Source organism: Pleurodeles waltl, chromosome 4_1, assembly GCF_031143425.1.
Source record: "Pleurodeles waltl isolate 20211129_DDA chromosome 4_1, aPleWal1.hap1.20221129, whole genome shotgun sequence".
Classification (NCBI taxonomy): domain Eukaryota; kingdom Metazoa; phylum Chordata; class Amphibia; order Caudata; family Salamandridae; genus Pleurodeles; species Pleurodeles waltl.
Window position 1 is genome coordinate 21,397,207 of NC_090442.1, and position 19,470 is coordinate 21,416,676.

Genomic DNA, 19,470 nt, shown 5'->3' on the forward strand with positions numbered 1-19,470 from the left:
CCTGAAAGCTGGGAAGCTGCTGAGTTTAGCACCGCAAACCCTTTGTTGATGCCATTTTCAGGGAAAAACCACAAGCCTTCTTCTGCAGCCCCTTTTTCCCATTTTTTTTTAAAAAAGGAAATTTTTACTGTATTTTGGATAATTTCTTGGCCTCCTTCTGGGGAACCCACAAAGTCGGGGTACCTCTAGAATCCCTAGGATGTTGGGAAAAAAGGACGCAAATTTGGCGTGGGCAGCTTATGTGAACAAAAAGTTATGAGGGCCTAAGCCGAACTGAACCACATAGCCAGAAAAAGCCCAGGAGGGGAAAAGGCCTGGCAGCGAAGGGGTTAACAAAGTACAGATAATACACCGAGTACACTGCCGTTTTAATGGTGATAAAAGTTAACCCACGAATGCTAGTACAACTTTAAAATGTCCCCACTCAACTCATTATTTTAAATGCTTTCGAATCTATAATAATAGCCACTCCTTTTCGTATTAAACAAATGATACATGAGCAGCAGGTGCAGTGCACCAAGACACAAGTACTGATGATGTTAACATGAGCAGCAGGTGCAGTGCACCGGGACACAAGTACTGGTGATACCGTGGAGGGGCCTTGGCTGCTCCGGCAGCTACTGCGCATGCGCGGGACAGAAGTGCCGCGTGCTACTGCGCGAGCCCGGGATAGCTCCTTCCTGCCTTACTGCACGTGCCCAGGAGAAAGGTGTCCTGTCTTCTAACGCATGTCAAGTGTTGTGTCTTAACCGCGCACCCTCATGAGCTAAGTGCCGTGTCTATAGTACGCATGCCCATTAGATAAGTGACGTCTCTTTACTGTGTAGACCCATTATATTTGTGTCTTTGCAGCGCATGCCCGAGAGATAAGTGTTCCCGCTGCTAAGATCTTGTGTGCCAGGAGAACGCCGCCGCTGATCCGAAAGTTCTTCTCTTGGACAAAATATAAACCTCTCCGTTCTGTTTGGCACATGCGCAGACTGCCCACAGGCACCAGACGTAATCAGGAACTACTCTCGCACATGCGCAGACTGCCCCAGTTACCGAGAGGAGACACTACTCTCCCGCACATGCGCAGACTGCCCGAGTCGCCGGAGGACGAAAAGGAGCCTTTGTTTGGGCCTCGTCGGAAACTGAAAAGGTAACAAGGGTCCCGGAATTCTGTTATTTCACCTGCGTTTCATGTCAGAGACACAAATACCAGCCCCCAGCCCCTTACACAGCTTCAGGCCGAGACACACTGGACTGAAGGGAGCTCTGGGGGTGACGCAGACGGGGCCCCCCAAAAGAGGCAGAAACTCATTAAAAGACAAAGAAGCAAAACCCTACACAAAACAAACAATCTGCACTGCCTCTCACTCACTCCCCTCCTGCACTGTCACTCACTCCCTGCACTCCCTCTCACTCACTCCCCTCCTGCACTGTCATTCACTCCCTGCACTCACTCTCACTCACTCCCCTCCGGCACTGTCACTCACTCCCTGCACTCCCTCTCACTCACTATTTCAATTGCCTCTCATTCACTCCCTGCACCTCCACTCACTCCTTGCACTGCCTCTCACTCACTGTTTGCACTGCCTCACACTCACTCCCTTCCGGCACTGTCACTCCCTCCCTGCATTGCCTGTTGCTCACTTCCTGCAATCACTCACTCCTTGCACTACCTCTCACTCCCTCTCACTCACTGTTTGGGCTGACTCTCACCCACTACCTTCCTGCATTGTCCCTCCCTCCCACTCACTATTTGCACTGCCTCTCTCTCACTGTTTGCACTGACTCTCACTCACTGTTTGCACTGCCTCTCACTCACTCCCTTCCTGTACTGTCAATCACTTCCTGCACTGCCTCTCACTCACTCCCTTCCGGCACTGTCACTCACTCCCTGCACTGCCTCTCACTCATTGTTTGCACTGCCTCTCACTCACTCCCTTCCTGCACTGTCACTCACTCCCCACCTCTTAACCTCTTCCTGCAGTGCCACTGAAACCTCTTCCTTAGAGGAAGCATTCCTATTCTGTCCCCCATGATCTCAATGGATGCTTGTACTGCTTTGTTTATCCCACTATGTTACTCCTTTATGTACACAGTTTGATGTGCTCCCAAATTGATCTTCCTGTGTCGTTATCTTAGGTCTCCCTAGAGGCAACTTGCTGTTCTTGTGAACTTTAGGGATAAGGTAAAATACACAATTTTGGTTAATATGTCTTCAGGAATCTGAATTGATCATAGCTAATGTGTCCTTGATCTCTTCATCCCACTAAATCATTAGTGAAATCTTGTTTTTCATTCAGATAATATGCCTTCTCATCTTTTTTATAGCACTCAGTATTTGAAAGTTGACTATATGATTCCTGCATATTCAGCTCAATCGGCCACAGTTCTGCATTGCTGCCTTTGTCATGCACCTATGACACAATCTTTGTTATCTCTCAATTTAGTGCTGGTCTGGTTATAATTATCCACGGCACTGTTGAGATGTGGCCAATCTCTTCCTGGTTGTTTTTATTTGCAAACTGCAAAGTTCTCTAATCACTGTTTCTTAAAACACATCTGTGCTATCGGGTGAACTAATGACTACAAAGAGTGGTCCAGTGTTTTGCTTTTCACTAATGACCGAGCTGACAGAAATCGCTGGAATGCACTTCTCAGTTCAAAGAAGACATTTATTATTTCACCACGAGGTTCCTAAAAGGAGATTAGCATGTTGAAAGTACACGTTTAAAAATAGTCACAGCAATGAAAGGAAAATATACCAAAATGATTCTCCACTGCAATATGCATAGCAAATATATGTAATGCAAAGCAAATAATGAATTAAAAATTCATCACCATAGGGCATGCCAGATTCTTCATTTTGTGATGCCAGCAAGACAATGACCCTGTTCGACTGCAAAAGAGATCTCTAACCTCACGGGAAAGATATCAGGCATCCGACATCTAGAATCCTGATTGAGGCCACCCACCCTCTCACTGTCGCACTGGGACTTTTTATATCTTTAAAAAAAAAAGAGCTTTCTGGAAAAACCTTCTCATTTCGTAATTCAAACATGCTGGCTAGTTTAGGTCAGGGTTGAAAGAGACAGGTTGGAACTGGCCAGTTTCCCAAGGTGTCTCTCCCAAGCCTAAGCCTTTTCCTGCTGTACCAAAAACATCAGTCTAGTACATCCTTATTATGCTGACTGACTAACTCCTCCTTATTATGTACTAGCTCTTCGGTGAGAAAGAGCACGAAAACAAGACAGAGTGCACAGTTTACAATGTGGAAAATCACGGGCAGCTTTAACATGGCAGTGTCTAATGCTACGATAAAGTCAATAGGCAGAATGAATCTAAAGCTAAACTGAATACAAAATGTAGTCTGAAACTGGTGAACACTGGACAGCTAATCCTGATGCAAAGTGGTGCAACACAAACACATATGTCACTACATCCAGGTCTAAATGTGGTACCCCCTTCTTCAGTAATTTATATAGTCTCATTCTGACTATAATTTTTTCAGTAATACTCCCAGTTCTGCTTGCAGTTTTATTCTCCAGTTCCAATAATTCTTTCATTAAGTCTAAATCTGATTTCAGCAAATTCTGTATCCAGTATTGGTGGAGTCTCAGTATTTTACCCAAATTACTAACATTGTTTTTATAACCTTTCATTAGCTCGAGTTCCTAATATATTTATACAGATCTATTTTAGTCCTAATATAAGAAAATTCGGACTTTTCACAAAATGATAGTCCCAGATTATTTCTGTGTGTTCATCTTCAATTATGAATGATGGAACTCTTGTTCTACTTCTGCGGATGCAGGGTGGGTGCCAGTGAGAATGATGCTGAGCGAAGTTGTCTGTTGCGTTGGGGGCTGAGCGAAGTTGTATGGTGGGATGGTGAAAGTAGAGCTGTTGATTAAGGTATACAGATGCCATGTTGTGTTGTGACTTCAGTACATCTGTGAGAAGTTTGAACTGGCATCACTTCTGGATGGGGAGCCAGTGGAACTGTCTGAGGTGGTGTGGTGTGGGTTCGGTGCAGGAGGTCATTTATGAGTCTGGTGGTGGCATTTTGGATGGTTTGAAGTCTGTGTAGAAGATGGGATGGGATACTAGCGTAGAGTGTGTTGCCATAGTCCAATCTGTTTGTGATTAGTGCAAACATGATGGTATGTCTGGTGCCCAGTGGGATCCACTTGAAGTTTTAAATAACATGAAGAGGATGTGAAAATGTGAGGAGGTGACGGCGTTGATCTGGGACTTCATGGTTAGGTTGGTGTCAAATATGAGGCCTAGGTTCCTAGCTTAATCAGTTGGGGTGTGTGGGTTCCAAGTTCAGGGGGAGTCACCAGGTGGAGTCCTAAGGTGAGCCTTTATTCCCGAGGATCAGCACTTCAGTTTTGTTGCTGTTAAACTTGAGGTAGTTTTGTTTCATCCAATTGGCCACATTGATCATGCATTGTTTGAAGATTGTCTTGGTGCTGATGGTGTCATCTGAAAGGGAAATAGTGAGCTGGGTGTCATCAGCATAGGAGATTATATTCATTCCATGGGATCTGATGATGTTAGCCAGAGGAGTCTCGTACCTGTTGAAAAGTGCCGGGCTGAGTGATGACCCCTGTGGGACTCTGCAGATGAGGTCGTTGGGTTCTGATGTGAACAGTGTGAGCTTGACTTATTGAGTTCTTATGGAGAGGAAGGAGGCTATCCATTTCAGAGTTGGACTGTGTATTCCTGCTGCGTGTAGTCTGGTGATGAGTGTGTGGTGGTAGACTGTTTTAAGGATGACAGAGAGTTCAAAGAGGATGAAAGGGGCTAGGGTTGGTAAATTCCTTGGCAATAGTAAAACGTTCCTTCTAGTTATTTGAGCTGGATTCGATTCTCAGGGTCAGAGTCTTTTCTTGGTCTATACCAATTGATGTTTTTAGCGTCTAAGAGCAGCCTTGTAGGTGTTTCTATTTATGGTACCTTGGGTAGTTCTCTTTTTCCTTTAAAGTCAGCATTGTACCAGCTAGCCTGTTAGTTGGATCTTTTGGATTTGGGTTTTTCAGGGGCACTTTGGGTACTGGCTGTAGGAAAGTACCATCTTGCCTGGCATGTTACCCCCATATTTCACTGTATATATGTTGTTTTAGTTGTATGTGTCACTGGGACCCTGCCAGCCAGGGCCCCAGTGCTCATAAGTGTGCCCTGTATGTGTTACCTGTGTTATAACTAACTGTCTCACTGAGGCTCTGCTAACCAGAACCTCAGTGGTTATGCTCTCTCATTTCTTTCCAAATTGTCACTATCAGGCTAGTGACCAATTTCACCAATTTACATTGGCTTACTGGAACACCCTTATAATTCCCAAGTATATGGTACTGAGGTACCCAGGGTATTGGGGTTCCAGGAGATCCCTATGGGCTGCAGCATTTCTTGTGCCACCCATAGGGAGCTCTGACAATTCTTACACAGGCCTGCCACTGCAGCCTGAGTGAAATAACGTCCACGTTATTTCACAGCCATTTACCACTGCACTTAAGTAACTTATAAGTCACCTATATGTCTAACCTTTACCTGGTAAAGGTTGGGTGCTAAGTTACTTAGTGTGTGGGCACCCTGGCACTAGCCAAGGTGCCCCCACATTGGTCAGGGCAAATTCCCCGAACTTTGTGAGTGCGGGGACACCATTACACCCGTGCACTATACATAGGTCACTACCTATGTATAGCTTCACAATGGTAACTCCGAGTATGGCCATGTAACATGTCTAAGATCATGGAATTGCCCCCCCAATGGTGAGACAATCCCATGATCCCACGGGTCTCTAGCACAGACCCGGGTACTGCCAAACTACCTTTCCCGGGGTTTCACTGCAGCTGCTGCTGCTGCCAACCCCTCAGACAGGTTTCTGCCCTCCTGGGGTCCAGCCAGGCTTGGCCCAGGAAGGCAGAACAAAGGACTTCCTCAGTGAGAGGGTGTTACACCCTCTCCCTTTGGAACAAGGTGTTAGGGCTGGGGAGGAGTAGCCTCCCCCAGCCTCTGGAAATGCTTTGATGGGCACAGATGGTGCCCATTTCTGCATAAGCCAGTCTACACCGGTTCAGGGATCCCTCAGCCCTGCTCTGGCACGAAACTGGACAAAGGAAAGGGGAGTGACCACTCCCCTGACCTGCACCTCCCCTGGGAGGTGCCCAGAGCTCCTCCAGTGTGCTCCAGACCTCTGCCATCTTGGAAACAGAGGTGCTGCTGGCACACTAGACTGCTCTGAGTGGCCAGGGCCAGCAGGTGACATCAGAGACTCCTTCTGATAGGCTCCTCCAGGTGTTGCTAGCCTATCCTCTCTCCTAAGTAGCCAAACCTCCTTTTCTGGCTATTTAGGGTCTCTGCTTTGGGGAATTCTCTAGATAACGAATGCAAGAGCTCATCAGAGTTCCTCTGCATCTCTCTCTTCACCTTCTGCCAAGGAATCGACTGCTGACCGCGCTGGAAGCCTGCAAAACTGCAACAAAGTAGCAAAGACGACTACTGCGACCTTGTAAAGCTGATCCTGCCGCATTCTCATCTGTTTTCCTGGTGGTGCATGCTGTGGGGGTAGTCTGCCTCCTCTCTGCACTAGAAGCTCCGAAGAAATCTCGCGTGGGTCGACGGAATCTTCCCCCTGCAACCGCAGGCACCAATAGACTGCATCACCGGTCCTCTGGGTCTCCTCTCAGCACGACGAGCGAGGTTCCTTGAACTCAGCAACTCTGTCCAAGTGACTCCCACAGTCCAGTGACTCTTCAGTCCAAGTTTGGTGGAGGTAAGTCCTTGCCTCCCCACGCTAGACTGCATTGCTGGGTACGGCGTGATTTGCAGCTGCTCCGGCTCCTGTGCACTCTTCCAGGGTTTCCTTTGTGCACAGCCAAGCCTGGGTCCCCGGCACTCTAACCTGCATTGCACGACCTCCTGAGTTGTCCTCCGGCTTTGTGGAACCCTCTTGTGCAACTTCGGGTGAGCTCCGGTTCACTCCACTTCGTAGTGCCTGTTCCGGCACTTCTGCGGATGCTGCTTGCTTCTGAGTGTGCTCTTTGTCTTGCTGGACGCCCCCTCTGTCTCCTCACACAATTGGCGACATCCTGGTCCCTCCTTGGCCACAGCAGCATCCAAAAACCCTAACCGTGACCCTTGCAGCTAGCAAGGCTTGTTTGCGGTCTTTCTGCATGGAAACACCCCTGCACGACTCTTCACAATGTGGGACATCCATCCTCCAAAGGGGAAGTTTCTAGCCCTTGTCGTTCTTGCAGAATCCACAGCTTCTACCATCCGGTGGCAGCTTCTTTGCACCCACAGCTGGCATTTCCTGGGCATCTGCCCACTCCTGACTTGATTTTGACTCTTGGACTTGGTCCCCTTGTTCCACAGGTACTCTCGTCAGGAAATCCATCGTTGTTGCATTGCTGGTGTTGGTCTTCCTTGCAGAATTCCCCTATCACGACTTCTGTGCCCTCTGGGGAACTTAGGTGCACTTTGCACCCACTTTTCAGGGTCTTGGGGTGGGCTATTTTTCTAACCCTCACTGTTTTCTTACAGTCGCAGCGACCCTCTACAAGGTCACATAGGTTTGGGGGCCATTCGTGGTTCGCATTCCACTTCTAGAGTATATGGTTTGTGTTGCCCCTATCCCTATGTGCCCCCATTGCATTCTATTGTGACTATACATTGTTTGCACTGTTTTCTATTGCTATTACTGCATATTTTGGTATTGTGTAGATATATCTTGTGTATATTTGCTATCCTCATACTGAGGGTACTCACTGAGATACTTTTGGCATATTGTCATAAAAATAAAGTACCTTTATTTTTAGTATATCTGTGTATTGTGTTTTCTTATGATATTGTGCAAGTGACACTAGTGGTAATGTAGGAGCTTCACTCGTCTCCTAGTTCAGCCTAAGCTGCTCTGCTTAGCTACCTTTTCTATCAGCCTAAGCTGCTAGACACCCCTCTACACTAATAAGGGATACCTGGGCCTGGTGCAAGGTGTAAGTACCCCTTGGTACCTACTACAAGCCAGTCCAGCCTCCTACATTGGTTGTGCAGCGGTGGGATAAGTACTTTGCAACTACTTACCACTTTGTCATATTGTACTTTTCATAAGAGAAAAATATACAAAACAAGTTCAGTGTATGTACACCTAACCAAAAAGTCTTGCTTTTCTCCTCTCACTTCTTTGCAAAGTGCTGAAAAGTACCTCTAAAACTTTCAAAAAGTTCTTAAAAAGTTTTAAAAGTTTTTTTTTCTGTTCTTTAAAAAGTTCTGAAACTTTTTCTTTCTTTTTCTGTCCCTTAAACTCTTGTCTATCATGTCTGGTACAGGCCAAACTCTTGATCTGGCCAGCATAGCTTATGACAACCTTAGCTGGAAGGAAGCAAGGAGTCTCTGCTTAGATAGAGGTTTAGGGGTAGGGAAGAATCCCTCAAGACAACTGTTAGTTAATATGCTCATTGAACAAGATAAGACCTTAGTTGGCACTTCTGGTGAGAAATTAGCTGATGGTCCCCACTCTGATTCTGGGGCACCCCCAGTGAAAGATTTGGGAGGGAACCTTCCCAACCTGACCCTTAGCAGGCCACCTACCATTGCTGGTACTGATGTGAATTCACATCACAGTAAGAGTGTTACTTCTCATCATAGTAGGAGTGTTACTTCTGTAGGCCAGAATGTTAGAGTGCCATCTGTTAGGGAAAGGTCTCCCTCTGTTCATTCTCACCATTCTGCTGTGTCAAGGCATGCCCAACCCACCCACCCTGATGACAGAGTGTTAGAAAGGGAGCTCAATAGATTGAGAGTGGAAGAATCTAGGCTGAAGCTCAAGAAGCAACAGCTGGATTTAGATAGGCAAGCCTTTGATTTAGAAAAAGAAAGACAGAGGTTGGGGTTAGGACCCCATGGTGGCAGCAGCAGTATTCCAAATAGTCATCCTGCAAAAGAGCATGATTCTAGGAATCTGCATAAGATAGTTCCCCCTTACAAAGAGGGGGATGACATTAACAAGTGGTTTGCTGCACTTGAGAGGGAGGGCCTGTGTTGTACAGGAGGTACCTCAAAGGCAGTGGGCTGCTATCCTATGGCTATCTTTCAGTGGAAAGGGTAGGGATAGGTTCCTTACTGTGAAGGAAAGTGATGCCAATAATTTTGCAGTTCTTAAGAATGCACTCATAGATGGTTATGGCTTAACCACTGAACAATACAGGATGAAGTTCAGAGAAACCAAAAAGGAGTCTTCACAAGACTGGGTAGACTTTGTTGACCATTCAGTGAAGGCCTTGGAGGGGTGGTTACATGGCAGTAAAGTTTCTGACTATGAAAGCCTGTATAACTTAATCCTGAGAGAGCATATTCTTAATAATTGTTTGTCTGATTTGTTACACCAGTACCTGGTAGACTCTGATCTGACCTCTCCCCATGAATTGGGAAAGAAGGCAGACAAATGGGTCAGAACAAGGGTGAACAGAAAAGTTCATACAGGGGGTGACAAGGATGGCAAAAGAAGGATGGTAAGTCTTCTGACAAGGGTGGGGACAAATCTAAAAATGAGTCTTCATCAGGCCCACAAAAGCACTCGTGTGGGGGTGGTGGGCCCAAATCCTCTTCAAATCAAAATAAAGAAAAGAAACCATGGTGCTATTTATGTAAAATAAAAGGCCATTGGACAACAGATCCCAGTTGTCCAAAGAAAAGCACCAAGCCTCCTGCCACTACAACCCCTGCTGCTACACCTAGTGCCCCTAGTAATAGCAGTGGTGGTGGGAGCAAACCTACTAATAGCCAATCCAAGGGAGTAGCTGGGCTCACTTTTGGTAATTTAGTTGGGGTTGGTCTTGTTAGGGAGACCACAGAGGCTGTGTTAATCTCTGAGGGGGCTATTGATTTAGCCACCTTGGTTGCTTGTCCTCTTAATATGGATAAGTACAAGCAACTGCCCCTAATAAATGGTGTTGAGGTTCAGGCCTACAGGGACACAGGTGCCAGTGTTACAATGGTAATAGAGAAACTGGTCCACCCTGAACAACACCTACTTGGTCACCAGTACCAAGTAACCGATGCTCATAACAACACTCTTAGCCACCCCATGGCTGTTGTGAATCTCAACTGGGGGGGGGGGGGTTACTGGTCCAAAGAAAGTTGTGGTTGCCTCAGATTTACCTGTAGACTGTCTACTAGGGAACGATTTAGAGACATCAGCTTGGGCAGAAGTGGAGTTTGGAGGCTCATGCAGCAATGCTGGCTATTCCAGGGCATATTTTTGCTTTGACAAGGGCTCAGGCCAAAAAGCAAAAAGGACAGGGTGACTTGGATCCTGGAAGAATGGACCAAGTGCTCCCTAAAGCTATGGTTAGTAAAGGTAAAACACTACCTACTATCCCTCCCTCTACAGTGGATTTAACTTCTGAGGAAGAAAATGTTCCACCCTGTGCAGGACCTACACCAGAGGAGCTGGAAGCAGACACTGCTGAGCTTTTGGGTGAAGGGGGTCCTGCCAGGGAGGAGCTGAGTGTGGCACAGCATACCTGTCCCACACTAGAGGGTCTAAGACAGCAAGCTGTCAAACAAGCAAATGGGGATGTCAGTGACTCTCACAGAGTTTACTGGGAGGATAACCTTTTGTATACTGAAGCAAGGGATCCAAAACCTGGAGCTACCAGGAGATTGGTGATTCCTCAGGAATACAGAAGGTTCCTCCTAACTCTAGCCCACGACATTCCCTTAGCTGGACATTTGGGGCAAATGAAAACTTGGGACAGGCTTGTCCCCTTGTTTCATTGGCCTAGAATGTCAGAGGACACAAAGGAATTTTGTAAATCCTGTGAAACCTGTCAAGCCAGTGGCAAGACAGGTGGCACCCCAAAGGCACCCCTTATTCCACTGCCTGTGGTTGGGGTTCTCTTTGAAAGGGTAGGGGTTGACATAGTTGGCCCCCTTGACCCTCCTACTGCTTCAGGCAATAGGTTTATCTTGGTGGTAGTGGACCATGCCACCAGATATCCTGAAGCAATTCCTCTAAGGACCACTACAGCTCCTGCAGTGGCAAAGGCCCTCCTGGGAATCTTTTCCAGGGTGGGCTTCCCAAAAGAGGTGGTATCAGACAGGGGAAGCAATTTCATGTCTGCTTACTTAAAGGCCATGTGGAATGAATGTGGTGTGACATACAAGTTTACCACACCCTATCACCCACAAACAAATGGACTGGTTGAGAGGTTTAATAAAACTCTCAAAGGAATGATAATGGGACTCCCTGACAAACTCCGCAGGAGATGGGATGTCCTGTTACCTTGCCTCCTTTTTGCTTACAGGGAGGTACCCCAAAAAGGAGTGGGCTTCAGCCCCTTTGAACTCCTATTTGGACACCCTGTAAGAGGTCCTCTAACACTTGTGAAGGAGGGTTGGGAACAACCTTTAAAAGCTCCAAAGCAAGACATAGTGGACTATGTACTTGGCCTAAGATCTAGGATGGCTGAGTACATGAAAAAGGCCATTAAAAACCTTCAGGCCAGCCAAGAGCTCCAAAAGCAATGGCATGATCAGAAGGCTGTTTTGGTTCAGTACCAACCAGGGCAGAAAGTGTGGGTCTTGGAGCCTGTGGCCCCAAGAGCACTCCAGGACAAATGGAGTGGACCTCACATCATTGTTGAGAAAAAGGGTGAAGTCACCTACTTAGTTGACTTAGGCACTGCCAGGAGTCCCCTTAGAGTGCTCCATGTCAATCGCCTGAAACCCTACTATGACAGGGCTGATCTCACCCTGCTCATGGCAACAGATGAGGGACAGGAAGAAGAGAGTGACCCTCTCCCTGATCTCTTCTCTTCCACAGAACAAGATGCTCTAGTGGAAGGTGTAGTTTTGGCAGATTGTCTTACTGCTGAGCAGAAAGACCACTGCATAAATCTCCTGGGTCAGTTTTCTGAACTCTTTTCTACTGTGCCAGGCACCACTTCTTGGTGTGAGCACACTATAGATACTGGAGACAGCTTGCCTGTCAAAAGTAAGATCTATAGGCAGCCTGACCATGTCAGAGACTGCATAAAACAAGAGGTGCAGAAAATGCTTGAACTGGGAGTGGTTGAGCACTCTGAAAGGCCATGGGCCTCTCCTGTGGTTCTTGTACCGAAACCTCATTCCAAAGATGGTAAAAGGGAAATTAGATTTTGTGTTGACTATAGAGGTCTCAACCAGGTAACTAAAACTGATGCTCACCCTATACCCAGGGCAGATGAGCTAATAGATACACTGGCATCTGCCAAGTATCTAAGCACCTTTGATTTGACTGCAGGGTATTGGCAGATCAAGTTATCAGAGGATGCAAAAGCAAAAACTGCATTTTCCACCATTGGAGGGCACTACCAATTCACAGTAATGCCCTTTGGTTTGAAAAATGCACCTGCCACTTTTCAGAGGTTGGTGAACACAGTCCTGCAAGGGCTGGAAGCTTTTAGTGCAGCATATATAGATGATATAGCTGTCTTTAGCTCCAGCTGGGATGATCACCTGGTCCACCTATGGAAAGTTTTGGAGGCCCTGCAAAAGGCAGGCCTCACTATCAAGGCTTCAAAGTGCCAGATAGGGCAGGGGAAAGTGGTTTATCTGGGACACCTGGTAGGTGGAGAACAGATTGCACCACTTCAGGGGAAAATCCAAACTATTATAGATTGGGTTCCCCCTACAAATCAGACTCAGGTGAGAGCCTTTTTAGTCCTCACTGGGTACTACAGGAGGTTCATAAAGAACTATGGCTCCATTGCAGCCCCTCTTAATGACCTCACATCTAAGAAAATGCCTAAGAGGGTATTATGGACAGCAAACTGTCAGAAAGCTTTTGAGGAGCTGAAGCAGTCCATGTGCTCTGCACCTGTGCTGAAAAGCCCCTGTTATTCCAAAAAATTCATTGTCCAAACTGATGCATCTGAATTAGGGGTACGGGCAGTCCTATCACAACTTAATTCTGAGGGCCAGGATCAACCTGTTGCTTTTATCAGCAAGAGGTTGACCCCTAGAGAAAAGCGTTGGTCTGCCATAGAGAGGGAGGCCTTTCCTGTGGTCTGGGCACTGAAGATGTTGAGGCCATACCTGTTTGGCACTCACTTCATTGTTCAGACAGACTACAAACCTCTACTTTGGCTAAAACAAATGAAAGGTGAAAACCCAAACTTTATGAGGTGGTCCCTATCCGTACAGGGAATGGACTTTACAGTGGAACATAGACCCGGGAGTACCCACTCCAATGCAGATGGACTCTCCAGATATTTCCACTTAGACAATGAAGACCCATCAGGTAATGACTAGTCTTATTGTCCTTCGTTTGGGGGGGGGTTGTGTAGGAAAGTACCATCTTGCCTGGCATGTTACCCCCATTTTTCACTGTATATATGTTGTTTTAGTTGTATGGTCACTGGGACCCTGCCAGCCAGGGCCCCGGTGCTCATAAGTGTGCCCTGTATGTGTTACCTGTGTTATGACTAACTGTCTCACTGAGGCTCTGCTATCCAGAACCTCGGTGGTTATGCTCTCTCATTTCTTTCCAAATTGTCACTAACAGGCTGGTGACCAATTTCACCAATTTACATTGGCATACTGGAACACCCTTATAATTCCCTAGTATATGGTACTGAGGTACCCAGGGTATTGGGGTTCCAGGAGGTCCCTATGGGCTGCAGCATTTCTTGTGCCGCCCATAGGGAGATCTGACAATTCTTACACAGGCCTGCCAGTGCAGCCTGAGTGAAATAACGTCCACGTTATTTCACAGCCATTTACAACTGCACTTAAGTAACTTATAAGTCACCTATATGTCTAACCTTTACCTGGTAAAGGTTGGGTGCTAAGTTACTTAGTGTGTGGGCACCCTGGCACTAGCCAAGGTGCTCCCACATTGTTCTAGGCAAATTCCCCAGACTTTGTGAGTGCGGGGACACCATTACACGCGTGCACTATACATATGTCACGACATATGTATAGCGTCACAATGGTAACTCCGAACATGGCCATGTAACATGTCTAGGGGCATTGGGGAGACAATTCCATGATTCTCCGAGTCTCTAGCTCAGACCCGGGTACTGCCAAACTACCTTTCCCGGGGTTTCACTGCAGCTGCTGCTGCTGCCAATCCCTCAGACAGGTTTTTGCCCTCCTGGGGTCCAGCCAGGCCTGGCCCAGGAAGGCAGAACAGAGGACTTCCTCAGAGAGAGGGTGTTACACCCTCTCCCTTTGGAAAAAGGTGTCAGGGCTGGGGGGGAGTAGCCTCCCCCAGCCTCTGGAAATGCTTTGATGGGCACAGATGGTGCCCATCTCTGCATAAGCCAGTCTGCACCGGTTCAGGGATCCCTCAGCCCTGCTCTGGCGCCAAACTTGACAAAGGAAAAGGGAGTGACCACTCCCCTGACCTGCACCTCCCCTGGGAGTGCCCAGAGCTCCTCCAGTTTGCTCCAGACCTCTGCCATCTTGGAAACAGAGGTGCTGCTGGCACACTGGACTGCTCTGATTGGCCAGTGCCAGCAGGTGACGTCATAGACTCCTTCTGATAGGCTCCTTCAGGTGTTGCTAGCCTATCCTCTCTCCTAAGTAGCCAAATCTCCTTTTCTGGCTATTTAGGGTCTCTGCTTTGGGGAATTCTCTAGATAACGAATGCAAGAGCTCATCAGAGTTCCTCTGCATCTCTCTCTTCACCTTCTGCCAAGGAATCGACTGCTGACCGCGCTGGAAGCCTGCAAAACTGCAACAAAGTAGCAAAGACGACTACTGCGACCTTGTAACGCTGATACTGCCGCCTTCTCGACTGTTTTCCTGGTGGTGCATGCTGTGGGGGTAGTCTGCCTCCTCTCTGCACTAGAAGCTCCGAAGAAATCTCCAGTGGGTCGACGGAATCTTCCCCCTGCAACCGCAGGCACCAAAGAACTGCATCACCGGTCCTCTGGGTCTCCTCTCAGCACGACGAGCGAGGTTCCTTGAACTCAGCAACTCTGTCCAAGTGACTTCTACAGTCCAGTGACTCTTCAGTCCAAGTTTGGTGGAGGTAAGTCCTTGCCTCCCCACGCTAGACTGCATTGCTGGGAACCGCGTGTTTTGCAACTACTCCGGCTCCTGTGCACTCTTCCAGGATTTCCTTTGTGCACAGCCAAGCCTGGGTCCCCGGCACTCTAACCTGCATTGCACGACCTCCTGAGTTGTCCTCCGGCTTCGTGGGACCCTCTTGTGCAACTTCGGGTGAGCTCCGGTTCACTCCACTTCGTAGTGCCTGTTCCGGCACTTCTGCGGGTGCTGCTTGCTTCTGAGTGGGCTCTTTGTCTTGCTGGACGCCCCCTCTGTCTCCTCACGCAATTGGCGACATCCTGGTCCCTCCTGGGCCACAGCAGCATCCAAAAACCCTAACCGTGACCCTTGCAGCTAGCAAGGCTTGTTTGCGGTCTTTCTGCACGGAAACACCTCTGCACGACTCTTCACGACGTGGGACATCCATCCTCCAAAGGGGAAGTTTCTAGCCCTTGTCGTTCTTGCAGAATCCACAGCTTCTACCATCCGGTGGCAGCTTCTTTGCACCCACAGCTGGCATTTCCTGGGCATCTGCCCACTCCCGACTTGATCGTGACTCTTGGACTTGGTCCCCTTGTTCCACAGGTACTTTCGTCAGGAAATCCATCGTTGTTGCATTGCTGGTGTTGGTCTTCCTTGCAGAATTCCCCTATCACGACTTCTGTGCCCTCTGGGGAACTTAGGTGCACTTTGCACTTTGTGCACTTTGTGCACTTGGGTGCACTTTGCACTTTGCACCCACTTTACAGGGTCTTGGGGTGGGCTATTTTTCTAACCCTCACTGTTTCCTTACAGTCCCAGCGATCCTCTACAAGGTCACATAGGTTTGGGGGCCATTCGTGGTTCGCATTCCACTTCTAGAGTATATGGTTTGTGTTGCCCCTATCCCTATGTGCCCCCATTGCATTCTATTGTGACTATACATTGTTTGCACTGTTTTCTATTGCTATTACTGCATATTTTGGTATTGTGTACATATATCTTGTGTATATTTGCTATCATCACACTGAGGGTACTCACTGAGATACTTTTGGCATATTGTCATAAAAATAAAGTACCTTTATTTTTAGTATATCTGTGTATTGTGTTTTCTTATGATATTGTGCAAGTGACACTAGTGGTACTGTAGGAGCTTCACTCGTCTCCTAGTTCAGCCTAAGCTGCTCTGCTAAGCTACCTTTTCTATCAGCTTAAGCTGCTAGACACCACTCTACACTAATAAGGGATACCTGGGCCTGGTGCAAGGTGTAAGTACCCCTTGGTACCCACTACAAGCCAGTCCAGCCTCCTACATCACCCATCTATGCTTGTATGATGTGGACACTGGGGACAGCCTGCCTGTGAAAAACAAAGTTTACAGGTTGGCTGATAGAGTGAAGGCCAGCATTAAGGAAGAGGTTTCCAAGATGATGACTTTAGGGGTGATTGAGCGCCCTAGCAGCCCTTGGTCTAGCCCAGTGGTCTTGGTACCCAAGCCTGCTGCACCTGGTGCCACACCAGAACTTCGGTTCTGTGTGGACTACCGGGTGCTCAATGCCGTCACCAAAACAGACGCCCACCCCTTCCCCAGAGCTGATGAGCTCATAGATCGGTTGGGGGCAGCCAATTTCCTCAGCACGTTTGATTTAACGTCTGGGTACTGGCAGATTGCCTTAACCGAGGTGGCCAAGGAGAGGTGAGCATTCTCAACAACAGAGGGGCACTTCCAGTTCCGGGTCATGCCCTTCCAGAGACTGGTCAATCAGGTTTTGGCTGGGCTTGAAACCTTCAGTGCCGCCTACCTTGACAACATTGCTGTTTTCAGCTCCAGTTGGGAGGACCACCTGCACCACCTCTGGGAAGTGTTGAAGGCGCTGCAAGCTGCAGGCCTCACTATCAAGGCCAGTAAGTGGCAGATAGGGCAGGGGTCGGTGGTGTATTTAGGACACCAGGTAGAGAGTGTCCGGGTGGCACCCCTACAACCCAAAATTGATGCCATTCAGGCTTTGGCACCCCCAAGAACCAGACAGAGTTGAGAGCCTTCTTAGGTCTCACCGGGTACTACAGGAGGTTTGTCAAGGAATATGGCACCATTGTTGCCCCCTTGACAGAGCTGACTTCTAAGCAGCAGCCTAGACAGGTGATCTGGACTGAGGCGTGCCAGACCCCGTTTCACACCCAGAAGGAGGCCATGTGAACAGCGCCCGTCCTCCAGCCTCTAACGTCTCTAACGTCTCCAAGGAGTTTGTGGTACAGACATATGCTTCTGAGCATTGTGTGGGAGCAGTACTTTCACTCTCTAGACCAGCCTGTAGTCTTCCTTAGCAGGAGACCACTCCCCAGGGAACAGAAGTAGAGTGCAATTGAAAGGAAAGCTTTTGCTGTGGTCTGGGCACTAAAGAAGCTAAGACCCTGCTTTTTTGGGTTTCATTTCCGTGTTCAGACCGACCACAGGTCCACTGGCCCCTCAGATGGTTAATGCAGATGAGGGGTGAGAACCCAAAACTGCTGAGGTGGTCCATTTCCCTACAGGGGATGGACTTTTCAGTGGAATACCGCCCTGGCACAGAACACGCCAACACTGATAGTGTGTCCATGTTCTTCTGCCTTAGTGAGGAGGACTCCCAGGGATTGAGTAGTTCCCCCTACTCTCAGCTGGAGGGACATGTGTTTGACCTGGCAGCTTTTTGGCGGTCTCCCCTGTCTTTTTGCCTTCTGACCTCCTGGTTTTATGGTGTACTGGACTCTGTTTTTGTGGGTTTATTGTCTCTGCACGCTGTACCACTGCTAATCAGTGGTAAAGTGCAAATGCTCCCCATATAAGTTGTACTGTGGATTTAGTACTAATAAGTCCCTAGTGAAGTGCACTAGAGGTGCCCAGGGCCTGTAAATCAAATGCTTCTCGTGGGCCTGCAGCACTAGTTGTGCCACCCACTTTCGTTGCCCTGTAAGCATGGCTCAGACCTGCCACTGCAGTGTCTGCAGTTTTCAACTGCTAATTCGAGTTGGCAAGTGTACCCACTTGCCAGGCCTAAACCTTCCCTTTTACTACATGTAAGACACTCCTAAGGTAGGACGTAGGCCAAGTGCATGGGCAGTGCAGGGCCCTCTGACGCCCCCATTCTGCCAACCTTTCCATGGCAGGCCGACCGTCATGAAAAGGCTGGCAGAATGGAGACTCGTAATCCCCAGGGCGGTGCTGCATGCAGCGCCACCCTGGTGGATTATGACCAGCGGGACCGCCAGGCTGCCGACTGGCGGAAACCTGGTGGCGTCAGTGGTCCGACCGTGGCGGCTCCGCCACGGTCGTAATGTGACTTCTGGACTGGAACGAGCGCGGAGGTCTGACCACCACCGCGGGCCTGGCAGTCCTAGGACCACTTTCAATCAATCAATCAATCAATCAGGAATTTGTAAAGCACACTACTCACTGTAGGGGTCTCAAGGCGCTGAGGAGGGTGGGGGAGAATGGGGGAGGTGCTGCTACTCGAACAGCCAGGTCTTGAGAAGTTTCCTGATGGTAAGGAGGTCTTTGGTCTGGCGCAGGTGGGTAGTAAGTGTTCCACGTTTTGGCGGCAAAGTGCGAGAATGATCTACCGCCGGTTGTAGTTCTGCTGACGCCTGGGACGGTTGTGAGGGCAAGGCCAGCAGAGCAGAGATGTCGGGTCAGGTTATGACCGCTAGGGTCATAATAAAGGCCATTGTGTCTAATAAAAAACTGAAGGGGCCTAACAATTAGTTAACCTTGTTGAGCTTTAACTATCACAGTTACCCTATTTTTCCAGTTTGTAAGAAAAATTAATTGATGTACTCCTTGGAGAGAACCATAGGCCTGATCTTTGATTCCTCAGCCTCTGAATGTACTGTATGATCTTCATAGTTTCATTAAACTTTGATACAATCATCACTTATTAGATGAAATTACCAAAACCCTTTTAAAACATGTTAACATTCTAAAGAAACCACAATCGAAGCATCAATGTAAAAACAAAGTAGAACGTAAGAAGGAAAGTATATAATCTGCCCATCTTGGAAGTCGTTAGACTCCATCTGGAATGAATGTAAATGGCTGGAACTCTTCATCATTATATAGCAAAGAAACAAGAAAAGGCTTTAGGGGACAGTAAATACTAGAGATTGAAATATTTAAACTATAAAAACCTTTCATGTAAAACCACGTACTTGGGTAAACTGATTGTCAAAGATTTTCAATTCGCATTGTTTAGATGTTAATTTCCCTTCACATGTACATGCGCTGGATGTAGAAACTCTTGCACATGCGTACATAGATACTGCTGAAGTCAGAACGGCTCCTGCCCTTAGTAGCCTTCCAGTAGATCGGGTTTCAAGCTTGCCCCAAGGTTTTAGACAAAAGTTTAATTATGTTCCTCAAAAATACTTTCTCTCCAGAACTTATTCTAGATTCTTGGTGTGTCCTATTATTAGGCCGAACTGCCTCCA

General features: G+C 47.9%; 1 protein-coding gene across 1 annotated transcript in view; it reads left to right on the plus strand.

Moving 5' to 3' along the window:
- Positions 1-1,007: 1,007 nt before the first annotated feature.
- Positions 1,008-19,470, plus strand: part of LOC138287270 (zinc finger protein interacting with ribonucleoprotein K-like) — a 91,717-nt gene continuing 73,254 nt past the window's right edge. The window contains exon 1 of the mRNA XM_069227630.1: positions 1,008-1,141. Coding sequence (XP_069083731.1) covers positions 1,023-1,141 — 119 coding nt within the window. The 5' untranslated portion in view covers positions 1,008-1,022. The remainder of the gene's footprint in view (positions 1,142-19,470) is intronic.